This window comes from Sinohyriopsis cumingii, chromosome 15 (genome assembly GCF_028554795.1).
Source record: "Sinohyriopsis cumingii isolate HCF-2022 chromosome 15, ASM2855479v2, whole genome shotgun sequence".
In the NCBI taxonomy this organism is placed as follows: domain Eukaryota; kingdom Metazoa; phylum Mollusca; class Bivalvia; order Unionida; family Unionidae; genus Sinohyriopsis; species Sinohyriopsis cumingii.
In genome coordinates this window covers 91,578,759-91,600,028 of record NC_142975.1, presented here as the reverse complement: position 1 = coordinate 91,600,028, position 21,270 = coordinate 91,578,759, and the positions used below count along the sequence as shown (strand labels likewise).

At 35.2% G+C, this 21,270-nt stretch overlaps 2 protein-coding genes across 2 annotated transcripts in view; both read right to left on the bottom strand.

Moving 5' to 3' along the window:
* Positions 1 to 19,550, bottom strand: part of LOC149782296 (dnaJ homolog subfamily C member 16-like) — a 67,569-nt gene extending 48,019 nt beyond the window's left edge. Inside the window, exons 1-6 of the mRNA XM_089933684.1 lie at positions 19,396 to 19,550; positions 15,547 to 15,613; positions 10,097 to 10,144; positions 8,314 to 8,510; positions 5,532 to 5,653; positions 4,212 to 4,396 (exon numbers count right to left, since the gene is read on the bottom strand). The gene's annotated coding sequence lies outside the window, so the exon portion shown is untranslated. The remainder of the gene's footprint in view (positions 1 to 4,211; positions 4,397 to 5,531; positions 5,654 to 8,313; positions 8,511 to 10,096; positions 10,145 to 15,546; positions 15,614 to 19,395) is intronic.
* LOC149782297 (dnaJ homolog subfamily C member 16-like) lies at positions 3,142 to 19,496 on the bottom strand. The gene is made up of 6 exons (XM_089935111.1): positions 19,396 to 19,496; positions 15,547 to 15,613; positions 8,314 to 8,510; positions 5,532 to 5,653; positions 4,212 to 4,396; positions 3,142 to 3,207 (listed from the first exon to the last, which is right to left on the bottom strand). Exons 1-6 carry the CDS (start codon positions 19,494 to 19,496, stop codon positions 3,142 to 3,144), a joined length of 738 nt encoding a protein of 245 aa, XP_089791237.1.
* Positions 19,551 to 21,270: the final 1,720 nt, after the last annotated feature.

Here is a 21,270-nt window from a genome sequence, read left to right as displayed (position 1 = left end):
TTCTTTAAGTTATTGAATATAAATGATTTCATATCCAAGAGAGTCATATGATTCACTGTCTGGAATATGTACATGTATGTTGAAACGTACTTGCTACATGCTTGTCCAATGTCATCAACTTAAAAAAGTACCTATACGTTCTGAAAACAAAATTAGCACCGTGGGTGGAGGGATACTTGCAATACGGAAGGAATAAATGCCACCACTCTGATGTGATAAAAGTCAATGGTACAAGGAAGGAAAAACAATGCGTAACTGCCAAAATGTGTCTCTCATAACATCTTTTGAAGACGAATTACTAAGAAGGGTCCATGAATCAGCAAAAGCCATGACTTCATTCTCATGATCAAAAAGTCCTTCTCACCGAGGACTGACAAACTCTCTTGAGAGTGAGGATATTCCACCTGGAAACTGTGGATGCCAATATATCAGCAGAGCCTTAATAAGTAGGAATAAACACCATCCCTTCTCTTTTCTGAAGCCTCTAGATAGAACCCTATCTGGGCCAGGACGGCTATCTTGATCATTCTGAGCAGAGATCTCAATTAGGCATGAAATCTCGATATGCAGTGCAACTACCAACAGAAGCTATTGTCTTTCACGACAACAACACAGGCTGACAAAGGAGTGGAACAGACTACTCATAATTCCGTTAAATTAGTTGACAACAGTTTCATGCAGATACACAGGAGTAAAGGAAAGCTAATCTAAGGGTCAGGTTCCCGGAAGAAGCATTACCCAGTGGTTCATAAGGAGTTTTACAAAAGCCCGCAAAATGCACACAGAGTCTTTCTTGGCATAAGTGAGGAAACTGATATTCTCTGCAGCTCAAACTGCTTGATAGGATTGGAAAAATTTGGGTCTGAAAATTTGATCGGCCATGTAGAGAACTTGCGTCCACTGAACAGGGCCGTACAGTAGCCCCTAATAGAAGAACCTGAACATTCTCTTTAATCAGGTAGAGTAAAAAGCCTGCAACTGCACTCAGAGAGGAAGAGCTTTTTCCTTCTGTATCAATCACAAAAGATTATCCACTTTGCATCATAGACTTTAGATGGACACGGACAGTCTCTTAACCTAAATGATGCAGTTCGCAACCTTGCCTGAAAACTTGTCCTGGCAGATTATTGCTTGAGATAAGCCAGGTATGACGTTTGAGGATCTATGAATTGGTGTAGAGAAGGACTCCCTATGCTTCGACTTCAGGTCCCACCTCTGAGATAATGTTCTGGATTGATCTACCAATAATTCGAGTAGATTGTTGACTCATGATTGTTGGGGTCAATGAGGGGTTCTATGTACTGCGCAGTGGAGGTCCTAATATTTGTGTAGCACTTGCATAATCATTATGAAAGGGGACATTCTCTATATAATTGGCTTATCCCATTAGGACAAAAATATATTGTAATTTCCAGATTGTTTATGTGAACTGTATCTTTTTTCCCGGACAAGGTCCTTTAAAAAACAACACTTCTGGCTCCAAGTGAGTTTCCCAACCAATATGTGATGCATGTATAAATATATGTGGGGTTTATAGGCGTGCATTGTGATTCAAGTCAGAAGCTTGTCCCAACTTGTCCAACAGGACAAGTTGTGAAGAAATTTTGATGTTGGAGAAATGGGAGATACCATGAGACCCTTGTGCAACTCCAGGTTGCCAGAAGCATAAACTGGAGAGGGCACAAGTTATGTCTTCCTAGAGGAACCACGTACGGTGAAGAGTGTAAGGTTCCTAGGCAGGAAAGATGCAAGCCCGCTAACAAAGAAGGGTTGACATGAAAAGCTGCCAAAAGGCTCAGGATCCTGTATACCCTGTCCGGCGAAATACAAGCTCGAACAACTTTTGTGAGTACGATTATCACCACATACATGAAAAGGCGTTTTTGTCTGATTTCTCAAGTTCCAGTGTCTCCATTGTCTCAACTGACACGAAAACCTTAGGGCTGGAGCTTAATTGGCCAAACTGGAGAGTGCACTCTGTAACTGGACACTGGACATTGTAATACGTAACTGTACATAATCCGCATGAAAAATATTCTTCAAATGTATTCAGAATATCATTAAAATTGATATACCAGTCCTCGAAACTGAAGCAAATTTATACTTTATCCAAAACAAAACGGAAACCAAATAATACTTACTGACCTTTCCAAGGTACAAAACAAACAATAAATATGGCCATAAGACATGGATATCCTTGTCAAAAAATGGCCGAATGGAAATAACTAGGTTCATAACGCAAGGACAAATGTTTAACCCAAATATCAACATTGTCACATTTCGGCAATAAAAAATGTTAAAACTGAGCTGTATCTTGTTCTATGGAGTCCGAAAATCAAATTTCGTTTCAGCACCAGCTGTCGCAACCAGTTACCACAAGATTGTTGCTGATTCTAAGTTTGTGTAGAACTACTGTAAAAAAGTTATGCAAAGAAAATGGTGTTAGATCTTAATTGTTTGCTGTTTAGTTAATATAAATGTTTAAAATTAACTTGCCCAATAAATGACTTTAACTGACCCAGGCTAATATAGCTAGGAAATTGTTGTCCCTAAACAGAAGAGCCCTGCTAAGCCTGTTACAATTTATCTCAACTTCTTGATGCAAGAATAGTCTTTTATGTGAGACGGGGCCAAAAATCTATCAAATGTTTACCGATGATAAGAATGAAACCGGACTTGGATTTCTTGATGTGAGGCTTCTTAAGAAAATTTGTTCCATCCAATAAGCCTTAAAATCTATTGAAAAGAAACAAAGTTCGTGATGCCAAGGAAGGCTCAGTCATCAAAATGAAACAGAGGACCATACTGGTTCATTGTTTAAGAGAAAAGTGAATAGGAAATGTGATATAGGTCTTTTTGATGTTCAAACCAACTCTTAATTTTCTTTCAGCCAAAGATGCTCAAAGTTTGTTGTAATTAAAATAAAATTGTGACAATAATATGTCGGACAGACTGAAGAACATACAGACCAGCATGAAGATGAGTATGCGACATCAGCAACATATATTTTCGTTCAGCCAGACTTTCACTTGACTTCATGAGTTTCCAACGCATGAAGTCCTGGTAACAAGTTTCAAGGATCTATCTTTCATCAGTTAAGGTATATGTCTACATTTGGGTCATTACTTGCCATATTAGTCTTTAACAGCACAAGAGCACAATGACGACAAGATGGTGTTTGAAACATCTGGCTTCAAATGAACACAGCTAAAAAAATGTAAATAGTAATTAATTAAAAATTATAAGAGTGTTTAGATCACAGGATTGCAATTTCAAATAGAATCAACTGCTTCGTGAACAAATAGTTGATTTTAGCTTTCTTTTGTTAGCTTCTAAAGCTTCACTAAACGATGAAAAGTCCAGAACTCGTTCATGATATTATTAAACAACCCAAGGCCAATAGATGTACGTGACCTTACATATACACATATCTTCATACCGTAGAGGTAATGTATTCAAACCACAGTTGTTACTGATGTTACGGCTGAGTAACTTCAATTGAACAGCGATATATTTATGGTGTTAATTAAAAATATATATGAATATTTTTTACTTTGTCGATTTCGGGTGAAATATTAAAATATCAAAGAATATACTGCTTGCTATAGAGGCATTGATTAAATAATTGTACATATTTGTAATTGCAATAATATCAATTTCGTTACTACTATCAGTTAACATTAATAATAACTGGTCATTTTTTGCTGTGATTTGTTGAAGTCAAATGAACCAAACACATGGTGTAAAGACTTTGTAAAGAAAAAATTACAATGAGACATATATCTATCTCAGAACTGATCTGGATATTCTGTCTGCAATCATTCAAGTCAAAATTCCATTGTAACCGTTACTGGTTTGCAGATAACTATCACTTTGAAAACAGACACCAACGTAAGAGATATGCTTAAATTAGCCACTAATACTATGTTAAACCTGACATCATTTCTTAATCCCGATTATGTACTAATTTTCACAACTGATAAGCCCATGAAAGCTCGTTTCCAAAGTTTGGAAAATAATCATTTTAGGGATACAAAGAATATTTCTTACTAGACAGAGATCTCATCGAGCAAGAGAGATATCAAACTCAATAAAACTTTCCACACAATATCCTTCTAAATAATATGGATGGGACAAAAAAAATACGTTTATCAAGATACCACAATAGTATTTTCAATTAGACCCCGACATACCCAGCGGAGATTTGTTACCTTGGATAATGTAGATGGTGAGAAGAGACTTCTAGTGAAGTTTTGGAGCGCCTGGTTAGTAACGCTGCCATTGAAGTAACGGACTCTTCCAGCACTAACAGCAATTAGGGAAGGGACAGTGTCAATACCAAAGTAACCCCTTAAATCACCCGATGTTTCTACATTGAAGGTGGCAGCACAAAGTCCTTAAATCAAATTTAGAAATTGTCACAATATAAATACAAATAAAAAATCTAGTGATACTAAAATTGTTGCAAATTTAATAAGAAAGCTTTATACAGCAATCTTGAGTTCTTTTGATCTTCCATATAATACGGCACTGTTACAAAACTCCCATATAATTTACCCTTGTACATAAAATTTCCATATGTTGTAGCCTCGTTTATGAAATGCAGATACATTGTAGCATTGTACACGAAACTCCTATATAATATACACTTGTATATGAAATTTCCATATGATGTAGTATCGTTTATGAAAAGCCCTTATAATGTAGCCTTGTACAATAAACTCCCATATAATGCAGAGTTGTATAATAAACTCCTACATAATAGAGCCTAATAAATAAAACTCATAAATAGTTCAGCTTTATAGTGTATATTTATCCCGTATCCCTTTATGATATATATATATATATATATATATATATATATATATATATATATATATATATATATATATATATATATATATATATATATATATATATATATATATATCCTCGTAGAGCATAATATCAACTTAGCCTGACTGTATACAAAAAGTTTAAAAACATAGTGCATGTGTATATGATATTCCATGTGTTCTGTCTGCTTATTATGGCAAGTGAAATGAACATACCCTGATTTCATTGCACATTATGCAACAAAAGATCCCATCCTATACTATTTACAGCTGTGTGCTATGATATCTGTGTACATATTATCCAAATATACCAGTAAGCATGTAAACTGTGAATTTTATCGTGTAATGCAGTTGAGATTAGACGTAAACTTTGCATTTTAACTATTAAATTACCCATACAATTGAATGTCTGGTGCAAATCTATTTTGCCACATATCCACATATTCAGTATATAAACTTTGTTTTAATAGAAAAACAAAAAGTACAAATTGAAATAACAAAATATTTTGCATAGCAGTTTAACTTTGCTATCAGTTAAAGTTTTACAAGGAAGTACACTTTCTCTACCGCAATGCGCGAATGATAATGTCTAAGAAAAACATAATGTTTTTACTTGCCGGAAAGAGTTCTCCTACCAGAATGGTAAACTCATAGATTAAAAGTGTATAATAACATTCTTTTCAAAGCAAACCTTACCAATAAGCTCGAGTTTCCGTAGGTATTTCTCAAATGTGTTACAGCCCCAACAACAGTCAGTAAAAGCAAAAATAACACAAGGCTTCCTGTGGCTGTTTGGGAGAATATTGGTTTCATATTCTCTGAAAAATGAAACAAGACAAAGAGTCATTGCCACAAATTGAGCGATTTTAAAATGAGCCGTTTTTGTTGATATATTGGATCTTAAATAATCTGACATCCAATATGTCCACTATAACAGCCAATAACACAATTCCCCTTTAGGACAAATTAAACATCCTTATGAATGTTTTGTACAACCATTATGTCTAATTGATGGTCCATCAGGGCAAGTAGCGATTATAAGATTTTCAAAACAAATGTCATGGCATCCATATTGGATGTATGACTGTCATCATTTACATTTTGGAGCAACTAGGTATCATACGACGTCTGTTGGTGAAACCACTTGGAAGAAGTAGACACTGTTTGCAGTATGGACATCATGGTGACCATATTGAAGGTTAGTCATTTTCTTTTATGACCAAAATACACCATGAACACTTGTGATGAAAACCCCATTTAAAAAAAAATCAATTTTAATTTACAACAAATAGTGAAAACAAGTTTTTTTTGCCTCATATTGGACTTCATATCAGCATTATTTAAATTCAGGATCGACAAAACATTATAAGAAATATTTTCGTGAAAACTACGTGATAATATGACCATTCATTCAGGAGAAATAGTGATTACAAGAATAGAAAGATGGCGCTGTCTCAGGCATATTGAATATCAGACACTGTTTAATGTTTGATCAAGTTGTTGTTATAGGGTTTAACGCCATTTTCAGAACAAAGTAGGCTATATATGGTGGCCAGTATTATGGTGGAGGACGAACCCGGGAAAATAACGGAAAGAACCACCGACCCACGAGAAGCTACCGGCAAGCTTTCTCATATATCCACATTTGCCGAGCCCGAGACTCGAACACAAGCAGACAGAAGCGAGATGGCAGTGATCCTTGACGGAGAGCGCTTTAGACCACCCGGCCACTCTAGGCCCCTGTTTGATCAAGTAGCGATCAAAATAAATCTATTGGTGAAAACCCATGTCAATATCCGTACAGGAGGAGTACAATAACAAGATTTTAAAGATGGATGCTGTATGACCACAATGGATGCAATGGATACAACCTGCCACCATTTTCGTTTCGGACCAACTTGACATTGTAAGAGGTGTTTTAGTTGATACGAATATCCATCCAGGAAACGTAATGATAATAATAGCAACATTATTTTCACTATAACGGCAATTTTGCATGTCAGACAGGCGCAAATTATGTTTAGAATCATGCAAACGTCATAATATTTACTTTAGTGAAAACCCATTTTGATATAAATATACATTCACGAGGATTGGCGATAACAGGATATCAAGATGGTAGCCATAATGGCCTAATTTGGACCTCAGATTAACATCATTATAATTTAGGACCAAGTGAATATCTTAAGAAGGCTCTTAGTGAGAACGCACGTTGAAATATCCACGATCCAGAAGGAGTAACATAAAAGAACATCCCATAAACTGATCTGGTGTGTGGCCAGTAAAATGACACGAAGTTTTAAAAGGCAACATTATAGTTTCCTATAGTTTCCTTGTCCACAAAATAACCGATTATAGAAGACCCAAAATTCTAAACTGTGCTGTAGTCTGACTACACAATAATAACGGTGTTAAAGCCCGTTATGTTGTATCTAAACACTGAACCAGTGCTTGTTGAGTCAGAATATAGCACAGTTTGCTGTAATTTCCTTGTCCGCTAAACAAATACATCTTAACTAGTGGATAGGATTATTTGTTTTGACAATAACATTTTATAAAAATGTTGTCTTAGTCATAAAAAACTCTACAATGACAAGGTCACTGAATCTGTGAATATTTATTGCCAAAAATAAATAAACCCACAATGTTTGTGCTTGTGATAACATGTTTGAATAATCAATGAAGAAGGAAGGATATTTGTTATCATCTTTTTTCTTTCTAAATGATCTCACTTTTTTACCTCTTTGGAGTCATTATGCCCCACAATTTCAAACTGCAGCTTTAATTATGTATGTATTTGAAAACTTACAATTAAACATTAAGCAGAATGAAAAATGCTTATATCGAAAGAAAATATAAAACAAGTTTATGCCCTGAACATATGCATATAAATCTTCCAAGGTGTGAATTCTTTTCAGAAAATTAGATCTGTAAATATTATCTCATGCAAGTCTGCTTGGTGCATACGAGCAATATCAATAGATACAAGGTTAGAAATATCTTTTGATAGCGTAACAATGCCATCTTGAACAAAAGTGTTCTAAAAGCGTACATCTATTCGACAGGTGAAAATCGAAACCAGAATATATGTGAATGACAGTTTACACAATGTGTCAGACTTCATAGGTGCGGAAAGTAAAATCATTTTATGAGCATATTTAATTTATAATTCCAATAAATCTCAGTTATTCTGTTGATGACTGCAGCACTATCAAAAGGTATGGATAACATTCGCGAATACATTCGCGAATAATCCAGTCTATAAGGATGAAACAAGTATGGTAGATCTGTACACAACAGTTCAGTGGTCAGCAGCAAACTCTTTTGCTACATGGGAGTCTTGTTCAGACATATGTACATCCTCAGGATGTACGGATCTCAGTCTTACCCATGTGCATTCAGAATATAGCGATGAGCGCTACAAAAAAACGAAGGAAGACAAGACGATAATGTTTAAAGAAATATGTAGACTACTAACCTGAGTGATATGACATGCTTGTCAATTGGATTATCTTTGTCGTAAAATGAAGAGTACAAGTCGTGCTCCAGGAATATAAGTTCATTGGCATAGTAATGCTCTAAGCTTGTTAGACGTGTCTGTTTCGGTTGTCCACCTGTGTCAGAGGTGCATCTAAATTGATCATATGTTTTCCTCGTCTTATGATCTTTCAAGGTCTGCAATATGCAAATGATATATAAATGACTGAACAAATCCAGTTCTATCCACACATTATTAATACTTATGTCATAGTATGGATTTGATTTATCTTGCAACGTTCACTGTCATTAACTGAATGGAAAACTTAGGAGACATATCAGAGTAACGGTGGTGTGATTCTAAGGATATAATTATTTACAATGTTTAATATCAGAATCTGATGGGACGACTTGAAGCATTGGTGCGACTGTGTGGATTTGAATTTTCAAGCAATGATCACTATCAGCATCCGAGGCAACAACGTTGGGGAGAATGTAAGTAGTACAAGCGTCTGTGTGACTGTATGGATAAGACTCATTTGGAAAGTGTCTCTATCACAATCTGAGAGGAAAATGTACGGTAAAAAGTATAGCAGTAATCTGACAAGCTGGACTTTAATCATCCAGTGATTTTAACCCTCAGTGACAGAGAGCAGCTTAGATGGGCATTTGGAATACTTCGGATGACAGTACGGATTTGAATCATCCAGCAGTATTCACTAGTATGGACGGAGAGGATAACTTCTGAAAGAAATTGTATGTCTTTGTGGATTTGATTCGTCAAGCCGTGTTCACTCTCAGCGGCTGTGGGGACATGTTAGAGGACATCTGAAGGAATTTGTGTGTCTAGATTTGATTCGTCTAGCAACTCTTAACTTACTAGATATAGAAATTATTTTGTGACTGTGTGGATTTGATTTGACTTTCTGAAACTATTGTCTAATACACACTGGGCTATGTTTAAATTAGTGTTTGTCAAAGTAGCAATTGACAGTTAAAATGTCCCAAGATCGCTAACAAAACTTTTCAGAGAGTCTTTATGAAATACTATATTTTGACTACTTTTGACTGGTAATTTTTTCTATGTGTATTATTCATAATGAAGAAAAAAGACGACTCTATTGTTGTTTTTAGAAAGAATATAAAAACTCGTCCTCCAAAGTGATAACAAAATCAGCCAATTACACGCACGATTAACACATTGATATGCATGGATCTTATCGTAATCAAAGTAGTCCATGCTCTAGACGATACAAATCCATTTTTCAAGTCTGACGAGAAGTGGATCAGAAATATTGTGTCTAAAGTGGCAACACGATCAGTAAATCACATACAAGATTATCTCATAAACACGGCTGAATGGCGGCGTATATTTCATATCTGATCAAAGGCAGATAAAACATTCGACCCCCTGAGTGAGAATAAAAGAAGCCAAACAGATACAAAATCGTTCTCATTAATATGAACCCAAACACCGGATCAGAAGTGAGGCTTCTTGAGGTGTAACAAATTCAGAAAATCAGAAGCAAAATTATTACCTCACTAGGATGCACATCTCTTTCTCATTATTGAACTGATCGGGGATCTTCACGATAAAGAGAGATATATTCCAAACTTGATCACCATTAATTTAATAATACGGCTTCCGGTATGGTAACAAAGTTTTGAAAAAATTAAAAACACCATTTTACATAAAAACTATATCAAAATGGCTGTCATGTTTTTAATTGAATCAAAATCTGACAGCTAATATATTATTCAAAATTTTAAATTAATTGATTTACCTGCTGAAGACGCAGTTAGCACAAGTTGATTATTGTTGACGAAACATTCTGAAAATAAAAAGTGCCATCATCTTTGCTTAGATAGAAATATAAAGATAAATGTCTAGTACAGCGCCCATATTTTGGTTTTGTATTGACTACGATTTTTCCCCTGCTCAGAGCATAGGATCAGAACAACTCATGCAACTTTCATGGATGATATTTTATTCATCACTTGTTCCAGAACGCATTTACATGATAACACCTAAACAAGCAATAAAATATACTAGTAATATTACCACAACTATAAGCAATCGTTCTTTGGTTATACTGACGCTCCACTGGCCGAAAAGAATTTCCACGAATTGAAGTGAAGACCGTCTCGTCCTTATAAATGCTTTGTGGAAACAAACTTTTCGAGTTAGCTGCTTGGTGAACATATTAGATGAAAGACTGGCACAATTCCATTTAGTATCTATAATGTAGCAGATTACATATTTTGGTGAGAACCCTACCTTGATTTGGCCATCCATTAAGGGGTATAGCCACAACATTTACAGATCAATATGGTGGCCATATTGAGGGTCCAATTGGATTATTTTTTCATTTAATAGTAACTAGACATCATATGAAGTCTTTTGGTGAAAACCACCTATGTGCAAATGACTCTTCTGGAGGCATAGTGATAAAAAGACTTTCACCATGGTGCCAATATTGGAAATCAGATTGCAAACATTTTCATTCATGACCGACTTGCACAATAATAGGCCTTCGGACAAAAAATGACTTTCATTTAAGAAGAGTATCAAAAAGAAGAGTTCCAGATGGATGTCATGTTAGCCATACTGGATATCAGATTGGCACCATTTTTATTTAGGACCATTTAGATCATGGATGAATGTGTGTGTGTGTGTGTGTGTGTGTGTGTGTGTGTGTGTGTTTTTGCGTATGTAAAATGTATATTGCAGTAATCTTAATCGCGCATCTATGTACATATGGAAAATAAACAACATAAACATATATATCATAAGTTCTTCATGTCTATGACCAGTTTTGCTAACGAGAATCCAGTAAATGGCTATATGATCAACTATCTGAAAAGATTTTCCTTGAATCAAACATAAAAACATTTTTCTTTTTGACTGCTGAGTGTTGAAATGTTGTCTGCTATTTTAAACAACAACAAGATATTTAAAGGGCTTCTGATGAATTCATGGAACATATATAAACGGTGTATACAAATATAACATTAAGCCATGTGTTGAGCTCATACAATTTCCAAAAGAGAACTTAGCCATTGGTGCTCTGAGTACAGTCACTAAAATGATAAATCCATTTAATGCATGTCAAAATGGAAACAAAAGAACCCCATAGCGATGCAATTCCATGTACACAGTATCATTTGGTAGTCTAATCGTTGACAAATGAAGCAATACTGTCACAAAACTGCTGTTAACTTTAAACTGTTCGTCAACTATAATCATTATACACATTACATTAATACTGAGTTTTCATAATTTATTATCTGAAAAATAGGTAATCTAAACTTAATTTTCATTGGACCTGCATGAACAATCATGTAATTGAAACGCCTTTCATAATATCAATGACCGCCATATTTTATTTGTTCTCTTGTCTGAAAATGAAACGTTGAGCATAGTGAAAACAAATGTTTGAAAACACTAGTTACCGATGGACCAGGAACCATACTGTGGTCAAAAGAACTAAAATCCAAACTAATAGATTGCAACAGTGCCTTACGAATGTTATGCTGTTCCCCCTTTACTATCAATACAAATATTGGGTTGCTATGCTTTAGTGCTTTAAGTCACAGCAACGCAGGACAGTTAGAGCCTTGATAATTATAAGAATTACCTCTCCGACGCTCACACCAAAATAGCTGACCCAGGCTTATTGGTGGTAGGCTTTGAACTCTCACTCTTTCGTTTGTGTGTCCATCATGTTATCCACCGAGCCACCATGGCCCCCACCAGTAAGAACCAGGATAAATCAGCCGATACTTTATGCAGGGACAGTTACAAAATGTAGTATTTACCCAAACCAAAAATTGGAATTCCTTATCATAAATATCAATAAAAACTACTGAATTGTCCGAAAATCAACTGATACCTTTTCTAAATTAGTAGTGCTAAATATTTGTTTCTTAAATATGTTTTTTCGTTAATGTAGTCATCCCATGGTGCAGCTATCTCATTATGATGTAACACAAGATCACTCAAGCTGAAGATCAAATCCACCACATCGCCATTTTAGATAAATCAAAATGAAAAACTAACAATATTGAAGACTTTACAATCAGTTTATTATTTTACTGGATGCACACTAAACATTTCACCAATTTGAAAAGTAATATGCGCCACGCCTATTGAGCTGGTAGAGGTACACCCCGCTATACATCGATTCGCTCAACGTTATGTTGTATTTATGTCATCAAATAATTTCTATCCCTTTTCGTTACAAGTCGCCCATGATTCATTTTTACGCATTTCGTGCCTATTCCCGGCCAACCACAACAGATGCTCACAGCTCTACTGAGCGTCTCTGGCGCTGATGGCTCCTACAACACAGAATCAATATAGTGTTTGTTCTGCATTCCACGACCGAACTGTATTATCGCATACAGTGCTGTATGTGTTAGGTCTATAAAATGTCTTGAAATATTTTCATACCATTCAATTTCGTTAAGCCTTGTGTTTGTTTTCCCTATGCTTACTTTGTTTAACATTATTACAATTCTATGGTCTTAAAATAAGTAATAGTAAACAGTGAGAAGCAACAAGCTTTCTAACTTTCACCAAAAATAATTTATTTTCCTAGAAAACAAAATGAAAATGTGAAACAAAATAACTTACGGTTTTGCGAATTAAATCCCAAATAATTCTAAAATTACAGACACAAGTCCAAATAATTAAAGTACTGAATAAACTTTATTGGAAATCCAAAGTGCGTCCAACGCTGAAAGTGTTGATGTTCTGTCATGACTCGTAATGTGTTGATGTGCCAACAGTTTTTTGTTGGATCACAATTACATAATGCAAGAATTAAATCCTTATTTTGAAATTTTGCTGTAAATTCAAGTCTATTTCCATAATTGTTATCAAAGCACTTTTTATTTCCAGAGAAGAAATAATTTTAATAATTCCAAATCAAATACTGTACACAACAATAATTGATTCTCCTCAGATGTTAAAGAACGAATGGACTTTTTTTCCTAGTAACAAGATTATATAGTCCTCCACTTGACCTCAGGTCACATTTAGCATTTTGTAGAAACAAAAACCTATTAGTTAATGGATAAAAACATTCTATAAACCACACACATAGAGAATATTTTAGCAAGGTATTAGTTGTAAACGGAATAAAAAATCAATAATTCATGTCAAGTTGAAAATGATCTTGATTTTGGACAAAATTATGCACGACATACAATGTTACATTACAATAGCATACAATGAATTTAGAAAATAACAAGCAATGCAAACTAAATAAAGAAATGTTGACGTTGTTTTCCCTGTTTTCATTTTCTTTTCGCTTTCACATTGTTTTCCATATGTTCACTTTCTTTTCCCTATGTTTATTTTCTTTTCCCTATGTTTACTTTCTTTTCCCTGTGTTCACTTTCACGTTGTTTTCCATGTGTTCACTTACTTTATCCTATGTTCACTTTCGTTTCCCTATGTTCACTTTGTTTTCCCTATGGTCACATTCACTTTGTTTTCCCTATGTTCACTTTCTTCACCCTATGTTAACTTTCACGTTGTTTTCCCTATGGTCACATTCACGTTGTTTTCCGTATGATCATATTCTTTTCCGTATGTTCACGTTGTTTAACCTATGTTCTCTTTCTTTTCCCTAAGTTCACTTTCACGTTTTTTTCCTATGTTCACTTTCTTTTTCCTACGTTCGCTTTCACGTTGTTTTCTGTTTTCACTTTCTTTTCCCTATGTTCACTTTCTTTACCCTATGTTCACTTTCTTCACGTTGTTTTCTATATGTTCACCTTGTTTACCATATGTTAACTTTCACGTTCTTTTCCGTATGTTCACTTTCTTTTCCTATGTTCATGTTGTTTTCCATATGTACACTTCCTTTCCCTTATGTTCACTTTCTTGTTGTTTTTCCTTTGTTTACTTTCACTTAGTTTTCTTTATGTTCATTTTTGTCCTATGTTAATTTTATTTACGCTATGTTTACTTTCACTTTCTTTTCCTATGTTCACTTTGTTTTCTCTATGTTCACTTTCTTTTCCTTATGTTCACTTTCACTTTCTTTTCCCTATTTTCACTTTAACGTTGTTTTCCCTATGTTCACTTTCTTTACCTTTTGTTCACTTTCACGTTTTTTCCCCATGTTCACTTTCTTTTCTTATGTTCATTTTCACGTTGTTTTCCCTGTGTTCAATTTCTTTTCCCTATACTCATTTTCTTTTCCCTATGTTCACTTCACATTGTTTTCCCTATGTTTACTATCTTTTCCCTATGTTCACTTTCACATTGTTTTCCCTATGTTCACTTTCTTTACCCTATGTTCACGTTGTTTTCTTTATGTTTACTTTCTTTACCATATGTTCACTTTTTTCCTTATGTTCACTTTCTTCTTGTTTTCCTTATGTTCATTTGTCTTGCTGCTGGGAGAGGCAATATCACTACTCTGGGTGATAGTCCTTGTATGGTGATGCAATTTCTGGTTTGGAACATCTGTTGTTGGGAGATGCATGTTTTGAACAATGTTTACGTGTAAACATAACAATGAAATTAGTTTTTTTGGGTAATCCTTGTATGATGACGTAAGCTTTGTGTTGATTTATTGTGTGCCTGCATTCAGGGACATATATTTGTACATAGGCCAAAGAAACCTCTGATTTGTGATGATTCCAAATGACAAAAGAAACAAGATTGGAAGAGTTATTACACATGTCTTCAATTCTATGAAGGGTGTTTGGTTGGAATGCAGGATAGGCAAAATTCAATCTAAATATGGAAAACGTCGGCACTGCCTGTGGAAAATTAGGCCCAATTATCTACAATAGGTAAATATTAGGGGTAATACGGACAAAACGGGGGCTGCAAATCATCGTACACGCACCTCTCTATTCAAAAAATTCAATCACACATCATTATGTCATAGACACTCATGTTGTCGATTTATTTATTTCTGCTATAGATATTCACTTTTTAAAGCACGATAAGCTTTGAAGCAATCGTTGTAGAGCCAGTCTACAGCACGATTGTTGATTTTAGTTGACAAGAAAATTTTAATCTGAATTTATTTTTATCCAGTATGCTCATAGGCTTTCCTACCAATATCTTCACTTTAAAACGTTCTTTTCATAACCTTCGTTAAGATACCTGGAAATAATATATCCGCATACATCCATTATCCAATGGAATCCAAATTCTGACCAACAGTGATGTAGTCTGACTTGTCTGAATTCATTTGTACATACTCACCTCGTAGGCTTCCCTTATCTTCATAAATTTCTCTACAGCATTAGAGTCATCATTATTTTCCAGATGCCTGGAACGAGGATATGTTATGTATATATTATGTACTTTAAACCTAAATTCGAACGAACTGTATATAATAATATGGAAGCATATTTATCAATAACAGAGAAAATACAATTTAATTGTTTTTATATACATACAAGTAATGAAAATAATCAATTTCGTGAAAGTGTGTGTTGTGATTTGGATTTTTAGCGTAGCTTTAACAATTTTTCAGTCATATCTCTACGATGTCTGCAGTGAGACAGCTTATAATGATGTCGAGCACTGGGGCATCTTGCCACAGACATATAGCACGATGTCCCACCCAGTCACATTATCCTGACACCAGGCCAACCAGTCCTAGCACTAACCTCTTAATGCTGAGCGCTAAGCGAGGTAGCTGTTAGTACCATTTTTGTAAGTCTTTGGTATGACTCGGCCGGGGATCGAACACACGACCTCCCGCATCCGAGGCTTACGCTCTAACCACTAGACCACCGGAGTGGTCAATTTCGAGAAAGTATTACAGGCGTATTTTGACAATAATTACCTACTTCTGGACAAAATGCCTTTGTCATGTACATCTATATGTTGTGTTTCGCTTTTGGTACATGACTACAGATTCTGTTTTAGACAGAGTTATAAATATGTTGTATGGACGTTGTATAATCAGTCGTCATAATGAACCTTTTTACAAGTTTGGGGCAATTCCTGATTGGATGATTAAAATCAGATGGGTTGTGTTGTGACACAAATCACGTAGAAGGTATTGCGACATTACATACATACATACATACATACATACATACATACAAACATATATGGAGAAAATTGAGCATTTATTTGATTTCTATCTAATTCATGTTGTAATTTGTTTTTCGGGCATGAATCGGCAAACATTTTTTACTGTTGTCTTTGGATTTAGTTTTTGAGTGGAACCATGTATTTAAATTATTTGAATTACAAAGTACTTATATGATGGTGTGGACTAAAGCAACAATTTTGGATGAGTGTGAATTCAGTCAAGGTTGTGGACAATGGCACTGTGATACATCAAGACTGTTAGTACTTCATCAGATTCAGGACCTAGAATCCATTCAAAACACTGCATTCATTTGGAACACTGCATTCATATGGACTTTTGATAAAATGTTTAAAGGTAGCTCTTAAATTTTCATATGATAACATATGCAATTGAATTGATTCTTACTTTTTATAAAACGTTTAAGTTTTGCTTTTCGTTTTGCTTAATTTAAGACCAATGAGCCGTAATACCTTCTACTATAACTGATTTACCATATGTTATGAAATTCTATGCACGGTATGATTAAAACATGGAAATACTTATTCTGAGGGTAATTTCAAAGGTTCAATTTACTTTTAATTAGCGCAAAGTGAAAGAGTCATGCAGCTTGTAATACCCACATCATATACACGTACATGCTAGAAGAGTTAGCTTCCTTTCCATATGGTATGATCTCTCGCCTGAATCGGTTATCACTTGTATCTCACTATGTTAAACTGAATAAAAGCACACGCAATTCAGTTTTTGAAGACAAATTTATCAAACAAATTTAGATGGTGATGGGACACTTGACATACGTGGTCATAACTTCAAAGACCAGAGGTACTAGGTAGGTTTTAATACCTACTTTCGTCACACTTAACATATTCTGATGGTGTGCACCTATTAACCATTAAAGTGGTTAAAGTTGTGCAGGTTAAGATCCCTTGGTGATGAATTCTTTGAGAAAAGAAATGAAAACTGCACTCCGCTTGTAAATTTTACGTTCTTTTTACAGGAGTACTAAACAGATGCACAAAACTTATATGAGATACGGTTGATAAAGTCTGATTCATATTTCATCATATCACGAAGATACGAAGATACGAAGATACATATGGACCTTTATCATATTTGAACTGCACATGCAGGTAAAACTATATATTACCATTGCATTTCATCTGTATTGTTTTATTGTAAATGTTCAAAACATATTTACAATACTCTAATCTTTTTTATCCCAACCATATGTACATATGTCTGTTCCAGCTTTATATCCAAATTAAGAAAATCACAGGTATAGAATAGGTTACGGTTAATAAACACAAACTTATGGAACACAACAGTTTACACCTGCTTTAGTCTATAATAAATGTTAAAAAACCCTGCAGTAATAATAAGCCGTATTTTGCCTAAAAATGGGACGGATAGTAAACCTCTCATTAATTAAAAAATCTTATCTGATATATCACAACTTGCATCAAATCTGAATTCAAATAATCATTTTAGCAATGTACAGTCTGCATATCGCCCTCGCCATAGAAACTGTACTTCTGAGGGTAGTTAACGACCTTCTCTCTGCTTTGGATATTTTAATGATTACATTCCTTACTCTGATTGACTTGTCTGCTGCAGTTGACACAATAGACCATGATAAATTACTTCACCGTCTCCAGCATGTATGGTATTCACGATACAGCCTCACTATGGTTGAAGTCGTCCTTAGTCAACGGGAAATGGAAAATGTTCCAGCCCAGTTGATCGAAGTTTTATTGTTCTACCAAGCTATGTTCTCGACCCGGTTCATTTCATTCTCTGCATTAAAGTGCTCTCAAGTGTCATAAATCGACATCCAGTGTCTCACCAACTGTACGCTGATGACACTCACATATACAAATCTACCTAACTGAAGTTGAAGCTACAATCCAAGGCGTAAAGAGGTGAAATACAGATGTGAAGTCATGGATGACATGTAAGAATCTGCAAATAAATGATGCTAAACCTGAAGCCATCTTGATCACGACGCAAGGACTTTCTCGTTGATATCCTTTACCTCAGACAATAAGTATCAGCATTACCAACATTAAAGTCACACAGAGAGCAAGATACCTTGGTGTCACTCTATCGTCAGTACTCATTACACCAACATGTAATGAACATATGCAAGGCTGCATATCTGGAGATGAAACGCATCAGTTCCATTTGCAATTTTCTTTCGGCTGATGCCACTAAAACGCGCGTGTGTTCCAAATTACATTCAAGACTTGATTATGATAATTCACTTCAATCTGATTCGTTCCGCGTCTACTAAAGAAACCAAAAAGTGCAAAACAAGACTTCTCGGATTATCTTTATATGACAAATACTGAGCACACCTCCCCCTGCTCTGTAACATTCACTGGCTTACCGTTCGATACAGAATCAAACACAAAATATCTTTACTATGCTACATTTCGTTAACTGGCTCAAGTAGAATATACATATTTGACATCACCCATGTGTAAAGCTTAAGCTCCTCTTCCAACAAACGAGTTCTCATTGTTCCCATTGTCAAAACGAAGTAAAACGGACAACGTTCTTTTTGTACCAAGGCTCATCTATGTGAAAGGAATTTCATGGATGCATTCGATCAGATTTGCTTATGTCGAAATAGTATGCGGCCCCTTCATTTAGCAATTTTTAAGAGACTCGTGCTTGATAGTTTTAAGCAACAGACACAACAGCCACTTTCTTTTTTATTTAAGAAAAGATTTTTCAGTAATAGCGATCGCAAGAAGCCTGTTTCAGCTACATCTGCGATATCACCGCTAAGTAAACACCAGTACTTATTTCGTTTGTAATCTAGCTACTGAAATAATGCATTGAGTAAAGTCTCACTTTAAAGAAACGTTGCCGATGCTGAAGAACTATCCTAGCCACGAGTTCCGTCAAAAGACTCCTCTCTTACATGGTTAGGCTTCCTCCGATATACCTAAACTATATATATGCATACGCCACTGGAGAGCTATGTGAAGACATATACTTACCAGTTCGCCAGCTTTTTATATGCCTCTTCAATTTGTCTTTGACTTGCCGTGCGATTTACACCAAGAACATCATAGAGGCTTTCGGCTCCACATACCGACATCAACAAAAGGGCAATTTGAAAGCTGAGAAGAACCCGGTAAATCATCATCGTGTTATACTGAAAGTGTAGTAAAATATTATTTGAAAGATAAAAACATTGATAACGTAAGATCAATCATATTATAAGACCAAACAGCTCCAAACATTCTGCTGATATTGCTGGGTTTTTCCACACAGGTAAGGTTAAATATAAGCACAAGGCGCATATACTATAAATAATGCCTACCGGCTATTGTTGGGCACAACACACATTCTAGACACGTTGTATTATCGATTTGTTCTAATGACTTCATGATTTGTGAGTTTATTCCGTGAATGTCGTTAATAAAGATTTAATTTATGTACATTGATCTATTCTGGTTACATTGGTATTTCAAATTTCCTACAGCGGTTTAGCTGAGGAACTAGACCAACTTTATAGCATATTTTGGTCAAATCAAGGTTAAAATTTCGCCAAATGGTAACATATCATTTGGCCTAATAAAAATAAATTTTAGTAGAAGTTCAACATTGTATTAATATTGGCATATTAAACACGAATAAGCAAGAGTTAAAGCTACATAAAAGGAGAAAAATAATTTATTGAACGAACTGCAAATAGGACAAATGAGATTATCGTCATGGGCTGATATGGCATGCAAACAGTATTTGATATGAAGTCAGCCATCACAGTTATCACACTTTGCCCAGATGCATACAGTATTTGATATGAAGTCAGCCATCACAGTTATCACACTTTGCCCAGCTCATCCAGATCTTCCAAACCTACGAATGAAAAGAAATTGCATATACGACAGACCTCATCATTATTTTCATCATCATTATCAGTGTCACTATCATAAAATGTCCATTTTCCTACCAGTACTTGGACCTGGCTATTGACAGTCAGTCAATTATTTGATGACGATTAGCAATTACCGTTTCTCTTTCCACCAATGATTTTTGTCCAATCTCAATTTAGTTCTGCTCTTCATGATGGTTCATTACTTTTTCTCTTAGACTATTCGAAATCGTTTCTTTTTGTTCCCTTCATTTATAGAGTTTCTTTCTTCTCTAGATTCTGGCTGATTCATTTTCTATATATATTCTGTTTCAGCAACTACAATACTAGTAGCTGCACTAATATATATTTCCTTTTTCTTTTGTCGCAAACTTTTAACACAGATTTCACTTTGTCCTCAATGCTAGTGAGAAGCAGGCTTTCCTGTGTTGTTTCCATGGATTTTTGTGGCACTTAATGGGGATTAAACGATACTAGTTGTGTAAGGGGATACTATACAGACATGGGGACTTTAATGTTAAAATAGTGTGTGTGAACCCTAGGGTCTATGGGAATTTAACATGGGTGGGATACTCTAGGGTCAATTGGAATTTAACATAGGGAATGTATAGCGGCAATGTATTGGGCTGTCTACGGATAAGCAGAATTTAACATGGGTTGGCCTCTGTAGGGACAAGGGAAATTCAACCTAGCGACAATGTATTGGGCTAGTATAGCGACAAGGGGAATTTAACATAGTGACAAGAGATTGGGACTGTCTAGGGTCAATGGGAATTTAATATAGGGAATATATAGCGACAATATATTGGACCTGTTTTTGGACAAGGGGAATTTACAATGGGTGTGCCTGTCTAGTGACAAGGGAAATTAACATAGCGACAGTATATTGGGACTGACTAGGGTCAATGGGAATTTAACATAGGGAATGTATAGTGATAATGTATTAGCCTTTCTACGGACAAGGGGAATTTTACATGGGTTGGCCTGTCTGTGG

Bases quoted from the DNA above. Each gene is read 5' to 3' on its own strand.
- LOC149782297 (XM_089935111.1), bottom strand. From the start codon at position 19,496: ATGTCGGTATGTGGAGCCGAAAGCCTCTATGATGTTCTTGGTGTAAAT. The intron at 4,397-5,531 runs GTAAGGTTTGCT...ATTTGATTTAAG, and splicing joins ACGGAAACTCGAGCTTATTG to GACTTTGTGCTGCCACCTTC. The intron at 3,208-4,211 runs GTAACAAATCTC...ACATTTTTTTAG, and splicing joins CACCATCTACATTATCCAAG to CTGTGTTCATTTGAAGCCAG.